Below are 7,909 nucleotides of genomic sequence, written 5' to 3' on the forward strand. Positions count from 1 at the left end.
ATATATATATATATATAATACCTTCGATGAGATACAAAATTGTAATATAATATACGGTTTACTAACTGAAAAAATATTCTAGACAGATATTGTTGGTTTCTTTTTAGGAGTGGATATGTCTATGATTATAAACATCATTTAAGACAACACGGATTTCTGTCTGATACGAATTGTAATGGCAACGAACAAAACCTAAATGACTGTCCACATGGAATATGGGGCTTCCATCGATGTAATAAATGGGCCGGTGCAGAATGTTCGAAATGTAAGTATTTTTTAAACATACTTTAGTTACAAAAATAATCTTGATAAGAGTACTTTATTATGGATTACCAGGAGGAAACGATTATATTGAAATATAGTTGGTACAGGAGAAACAATTATATATATGAAAATTGTATCATCATCATCAATCCCTAGACATTGCTTGTTCGTTCTATGACGTCTTGGACTCATAGAACTGGTTACCGTGTTATTTCTATGGTGTAAAAGTGACCGAGATCTCAACACATTTCCTGAACAGGACGCCATTCCATCGCAAGCTTTCTCATTTCATAGCTGAGTGAAATTGAGCAACGTAAAATGAAGTGATTTGCTCAAAACATAATGCACCAGTTGATACGGAGAACGAAACCTCAATCTTGTTACCGTGAGTGCAATATCCTAACGCCTAGACCATGCGCATCAAGTTACATATATTAACTCTTTCGGTAAAAATGAGATTCTAACACTGTTGATAGTTTCCAGTTTTAAAATTGCTTCGTTTAATTATATAAACTGGAAGGAGATAAATAAATAAATAAATAAATAGTGGCTGTGTGGTACGTAGCTTGCTTACCAACCACATGGTTCCGGGGTCAGTCCCACTGCGTGGCACCTTGGACAAATGTCATCTACTACAGTCTCGGGCCAACCATGATGCGCATGGCCTAGGCGTTAGGATGTTGCACTCACGGTAACAAGATTGAGGTTTCGTTCCTCGGATCAACTGGTGTATTGTGTTTTGGGCAGGCAAAAACACTACATCTTACGTTGCTCAATTTCACTCAGCTATAAAATGAGAAAGCTTCCTTTCAGGAGATGTGGAGTGAGTGGATTTGGTAACGGAAACTGAAAGAAGCCCGTCGTATATATGTATGTGTGTGTGTATGTGTGTGTGTGTGTTTGTACCCACAACATCGCTTGACAACCGATACTGGTGTGTTTACGTCCCCGTAACTTAGCGGTTCGGCAAAAGATACCGATAGAATAAGTACTAGGTTGGCAAAGAATGATTTCTGGGGCCCTTTTGTTTGACTAAAGGCGGTGCTCCAACATGGTCGCAGTCAAATCGCTGAAACAAGCAAAAGAATAAAAGAATAAAAGAATAAATAAATAAATACTTTGTCTACCAAATATTACTGAAATGCACGACTTTGTATTAATCATATATTTTGTTTATCCTTCAAGATAAAATTCGGCTGAGAGGTGGAAACTCTACAAAAGAAGGTAGAGTGGAAATCTTTCAAAAAGGGATTTGGGGAACAATTTGTGACAGAAACTGGAATGATGAAGCAGCTTCTGTAGTATGTAGAAGCTTAGGTTATAAGTAAGTATGGCTTAAATTTTGATTGATTGGGGAAAACACTTAAACATTTTGAAACATTCTTATATTCTGTTATTAATTCAAATTAATTCGCACTAAAATATAAGTGAAAATTCAAATAAACGTAAATTAATTAAAGGAAATCAATATTATTCTGTGTAATAAGGCGACAAGCTGGCAGAATCGTTATCGCGCCAGAAAAAATGCTTAGCGGTATTTCTTCCGACTTTACAGCCTGTGTTCAAATGCCTCCGGGATCGACTTTGCCGTTTATCATTGTGGAGTCGATAAAATAATACCAGTTGAACACTGGTGTCGATGTAATCGACTTAAACCTTCACCCTATATTGCTGGTTTAATGCCAAAATTTGAAACCAATATTATTCCATAAGACAAGGTGGGGAGCTGGCAACATCTTTAGTACGCCGGTCAAAATGCTTTGTTATATTTCATCCGTCTTTACGTTCTGAGTTCAAATTCTGCCGAGATCGACTTTGCCTCTCGTCATTTCGAGATCGATTAAATAAGTACCAGTTGAGCACCGGAGACAACGTAATTGACTACACCTCCACCCCCACCCCCACCCTCGAAATTTCTGGCCTTGTGCCAAAATTTGAAACCAACAAATATTATTCCATGTAAGCCTTTCTTTGTTATATTTTCTTTCTTTTCTATTTGTTACCTGTTTCTTAGCCAAGGTGTCTCATATGGTGGCTGGAAGTTTGGTCAAGGAAAGGGCACTATATGGTTTGACGATGTTACGTGTAATGGTGATGAAACTTTCATTGATCACTGCGCGAAGAAGCCCTGGAGTGATAAAATGGCTTGTAATCATTCGTGTGATGCAGGTGTCGTCTGCTTGGAGAGTAAGTAATTTGATGTTCGTTTCTCTGAATAAATTATTCGTGTTTTGTGGAATTTATTCCGGCACTTTACATTCTCAGCTCAAATCTGAGCGAGTCCCATTTCAATTTTTATCCTTTTGTGGAGGTCGATAAAATAAAGAACCAATCAAATACTGGAGTGGATGATAACGACCAACCATCTTAAAATGTATTATTCTTGTGCCTAAAATAAGAAAGCATTTTTTTTTTTTTGCAAATTGTTTCATATCAGTAGTCAACTGGAAATGCGAAGAAAATTTACTCCTAACACTTCATGAATGATTTTATTTCCTTTATTCTTTCACTAGTGGGAAATATATTTACGCCATATCTCACTTTTGATCCCCCAATGCGCACTTAGAAATAAAGATTATTTGAATTTTGAAATATCCAAATTCCTTCTTTGAATCATAGTTTAGAATCATCCATATGATGTCACATGGTCTTTCTTAAAAAGATATTTAACTATCTGAGTAATTTGTATCCCAAATTACATAAGTCATTAAATTGTTACCAATGTAAAAAGATCTTTTGAAATATATGAAGAAGGTTCTACATATTCGTTTCGATATTTTTACAGAGGGAGTTCGATTGGTTGATGGCGATTCAGAAAAAGAAGGACGTGTTGAGATTTTTCAGACACATAGATGGGGTAACCTTTGCGGTGATTATTGGAACAATAATAACGCGATGGTGGTTTGTCGGATGTTAGGTCACATGTAAGTATAAAATATATGAAGTTTATTTTAAAATGTCCGTACATTTTATGACACAACTACAATTTTAATTTCTTCTTTATCAAATTTCGCTTCACACAGACTATTAATATATTTAATTAGAGATGCACTAAGATTAAAATATTGGCGTGTAAAATTGTATTTAATACTTGCATATACATTCAAACGTGGAAAGACCACCGCTGCGAATACTGCAGCGAGAGATGAAAACTTACCTTAGCAATAAATAACGTCAGAAGACCGTAGGACACGTGTGTTTCTACGTCGTTGCGCTTCATTAGCCACAGACATCAAAGCTATTGTTCATAGCCTACTAAAATCTGCGGTACTTATCAAATAATAGGTTAGGTGTGCTTAGCTGGTAAAGCTTGACGACGAGAAATACGTATCGTATGATCTCATAATGTCATTCGTAGTCCAGTGGTGTTCTCACGCAGATTGTTTTAAAGGAGAATTTCCCTCCGGAGAAAGTATCCACAGCGAACGTCTTTTCGCATTTGAATGTACACGCACGGGTTAGATATAACTGTACACACTTGTATTAAACTAGCTCTTTATAATTCAAGAAGACCACTCAGTTTAGTCATAATAAAACGTTACTTTTTACGTAACTGACTCACAACGATCCTCAAATCTATTATTAACAAAATAACATCGATGTGTTAGTGTTACAAATATATAATTTTAATTATTTGGTCACTTTTTGAAACATTTATACATTAGAGATGTGTCTGTAATAGTGTTCTTCTAAGTAAATGTTAAAGTTTCTTGTTATGCTGCCCACCGTCGTCAGATATCTAATTTCTTTCATATTCCTCACACTTGATATCTTCCTGAAGTGTTAATTGGTGTTTCTGTGGATTTTACTTTCACCTGCAAATATGTGCCATTAATTAACCAAAAATTGCTTGTAATTTTTTCCTGTTGGCAAGAAAATTAATGCTGCGTGCAGCTCTTAACGTTGTCTCCTTCTTGTTATCTCAGTATAGTTTTAACTTGACCCGTTCACCATGGCCGCTCCACTTGCTCTGAAAAGCAGGTACAACGACCCAACCTGTTTTTTTTTTATAGTCATTTTCTTTTGCAATTTATTATTCACAGAGGTACCAAAAGCACGATTCACTATTTTTAAAGCATATTTAATATATTTTTCAATACACTTGGTACAATCTTTGTACAATCATCTTTATGTCCTCAGAAATAGATGATAATTTTGGCTGAGAAATGAGCCGCGTGTCCACTGCTTCCTTCACTTCTTCAATCACAGCAAGTTAACGGCCTTTTTAAAGCGTCTTTGAGAATTAATGTAGAAGACAGATGATGGCCCAAAGAACCGAGGATTCCTTGAAGTATGCTCCACAACTCATATTTCTATTTCTATAGATTTCAACAGTATGAGCAACAGTATGAGCAATAGTATGAGGACGTACCACAACACACCTTTTGACAGTAATCGTCGAATTTCTATTTTTGACTTGAAGGTCTTAGCTTGTTGCGTAGGACCTGACTAGTAGGAACGAAATAGTAGGAACGAAATACTTTTCCTGAGTTTATGAACTTTTCCCCGATCAGCAATATCTACAAAATAACAGTTTAAAATGTTGGCACAAGGCCAGCAATTTTAGGTGTGTGACGGGGTTATTCAATTATATCGACCTCAGAGCTCAAATGATCCTTATTTTATCCACCCCAAAACAATAAAAGGCAAAGTCAACCTCTATGAAATTTGAGATTAGGACATAAAACCGGCAGAAATAACGCTAAGCACCTTATCCAGTGTGTCAACGATTCTACCAATAGTATTGATAGTATTGATATCTACACAAATAATAATAGTTTAATAAGAATGCTTATGCAGACCACACGTAATTTATTATTATTTTGCTATATTTTCAGTTTTCTCTTAATTCTTTGGTAATATTAGATTATCGGTTATTATCTGTTTTTCACTTTCACTGCCCTTTACCTGTTTTTATCCCATCTTTTTTTTTGCATATATGAGTTTATTAAACTTTCTTTGGACATTAGTTGTTTTTCCAAAGGTGACATCGGCTTCAGTGATGACACTCGATTATGCTCTGTGTAGATTTTATGGTGAGACACCATAATTACACTCAATAACTCACAAGGCGTAAGTTAAACCTTTTTTTTTTACATTTTATATACGTTACTATACAGGTATGGAATCGGATACCAAATAAGAAAGAATGTCTACTTCCCACCAACCACGTCTTCGTTGTTAATCCAGACGCCTTTGAATTGTAATGGAAGTGAAAGCTCCATTTTTGATTGTCCTGTCTTTGCGTCAACACGGTGCCATTTTCCAGGGGCTTATGTAATTTGTGGAGACGGTCAGTCCAGCTTTACGCTTTTGTAAAATTTGCTTTATTTTACATCCCCAATCCCCAAATATAGATGAATCAGTTGACACTGAGACCTTATAAGATAAACACAGTATTTAAACAATTTCAACAATATGCGCAGGTACGGTCGTGGCTGTGTAGTAAGTAGTTCCCTTCCCAACCATATGGTTCAGTCCCACTGCCTTACATCTTGGGTTTATGTCTTATGTGTGCATTAACAGACGGAAGCAGATAGAAGCGAGTAATATATATATATATATATATATATATATATATATGTATGTATGTATGTATGTGTGTGTGTGTGTGTGTGTGTGTGTGTGTGTGTGTGTGTGTGTGTGTGTGTGTGTGTGTGTGTGTGTGTGTAAATTGGGGAATAGAGTAGATAAAATCATGGCTGCATATGTTTCATAGCTAGCGGAACCCGCGGAAATAGTAATTATCCAAATGAGGAGTAGACTGCAAGCTACTCTTCAGGCCAATTATGTCTTGATAATCAAGGTGTCCTTACTGCGGAAACAACAGTAACCTAATGAATTTGATTACACAATTCATGTTCTCTTTTCCTTTATTTAATTTCCATCTGCTTCAACTTAGGATCTTCAAGAGAGAATGCAAATCCTTAATTCATATGCTACAAATGGTCATGATATTTGGGACTATAAAAATCTGAAAAACATTCTTAAGATTTAAACGATGGTGGTTAAAAAAGATACTTCCCATCGCAACCTTGTTACCAAGTAGATGGCCGGTGAAAATTTCCTCTAAAATTGAAAAGAGAACAAGAAGAATATACATACATACATACATACATACATACATACATACATACATAAAGAAAACGTAACTTTACAATATTATTCTATTTACTTAGTTTTAGATGTTTACACTCTTATCGTCTTCAACGTATTGTCCATTTGCAGTAATGCATTGGTCCAGGCGCGTTTTCCACTATTTGAAGCAGTGCTGGAGCTCTTGCGAAGTGATTCCTTTTAACGCCTCCGTCGATTTTTTTCTTCACCTCTTCCAGATCTGCAAATTCGTAGCACCAGCTTTCGTCACCAGTGATGATCTTCGAAAAAAGGTCCGGATCAACTTCCAGCTGTTCTTTCAGTTCAGGACACGCATTCAGTCGTCACTGCTTTTGATCTTCCATGAACAAGCGAGGCTCAAATTTTGCTGGAACTCTTTTCATTCGCAATTCCTCGCTCAAAATTTGTTGGCAAGTGCTCCAGGACACACCAGCCGTATCAACAAGTTCGTCAGTTGTTCGGTGACTTCCTCCAAGATCAGTTCACGAGAGGTCGAAGGTCGTTCTGAACGAGATTGGTCTTCAAGTGACCATTCCTGAAGTATGGAAATCACTCGTAAACTTGTGTTTTGCAGCGTCCTTGTAACTGTTTGAAGTATGACAACTGTTTCGGTTGCCATTTTCCCCAACAGAAAACAAAATTTTACGGAAGCACACCTTCGTATCGGCCATAGCAAAAATTGCCGAACAGAGGAGAAGCACTGCAAAACAAAGACGTTCCACGTGACAGTACGATTCCAGACCACGACGCCGGTCGGCAGACTGATGCCTAAGAGTTGCATCAAGTGGCTTCTAGCGGCAGTAGCCTGAACTACTACGGGTTTGTCCCTCGGAGACAAGTGTGAGATACTACGGGTCTGTACCCCATCGTACATACATAAATACATGTGTGTGGGTGTGTGTAATATATTTAAATATTTTATTTTTGTTCCCATAGTTGGTGTCCGGTTGGTTGATAAAATATCTGACAACGCTGGAAGTATTGAGGTTCTACTCGAAAGCAAATGGAGATCGGTATGTCCTAATTCATGGAATGAAAACGCAGCATTCGTAATATGTAATATGTTGGGTTTCGAGTAAGTAAAGAAAAACAAGTTGGAACATATTAGTTGAAACTGTTCAAGCTTAATTTTTATAACAGATATTGATATTTTTCAGTTCTATATTTAAGAGATGAGGCATTATGTATATTATTTACATTATTTACACTTAACAGATATTTGTCCTCATCTTGTTTGTTGTTAACACAACGTTTCGGCTGATATACCCTCCAGTTTTCATCAGGGCCCTCATTCCTAAGATATTTTTCGACGTTATTATTATTAATATATCCACGGGCATATGGCGTAGTGGTTAAGAGCGCGGTTTACTAACGCCAAGATTCCGAGTTCGATTCCAGGCAGTGACCTGAATAATAATAATAATAATAATAATAATAATAATAATAATAATAATAATAATAATAACAGCAACAACATCGAAAAATACCTTAGGAATGAGAACCCAGGTTCGAAATTTCTCCAAGACAC

At 36.5% G+C, this 7,909-nt stretch overlaps 1 protein-coding gene across 1 annotated transcript in view; it reads left to right on the forward strand.

Annotated features, from left to right (window-relative positions):
* Positions 1-7,909, forward strand: part of LOC106883855 (scavenger receptor cysteine-rich type 1 protein M130) — a 105,302-nt gene that overhangs the window by 83,928 nt on the left and 13,465 nt on the right. Inside the window, exons 21-26 of the mRNA XM_014934994.2 lie at positions 108-265; positions 1,450-1,588; positions 2,279-2,451; positions 3,050-3,188; positions 5,385-5,557; positions 7,318-7,456. Coding sequence (XP_014790480.2) covers positions 108-265; positions 1,450-1,588; positions 2,279-2,451; positions 3,050-3,188; positions 5,385-5,557; positions 7,318-7,456 — 921 coding nt within the window. The remainder of the gene's footprint in view (positions 1-107; positions 266-1,449; positions 1,589-2,278; positions 2,452-3,049; positions 3,189-5,384; positions 5,558-7,317; positions 7,457-7,909) is intronic.

Source organism: Octopus bimaculoides, chromosome 5 (genome assembly GCF_001194135.2).
Source record: "Octopus bimaculoides isolate UCB-OBI-ISO-001 chromosome 5, ASM119413v2, whole genome shotgun sequence".
Taxonomy (NCBI): domain Eukaryota; kingdom Metazoa; phylum Mollusca; class Cephalopoda; order Octopoda; family Octopodidae; genus Octopus; species Octopus bimaculoides.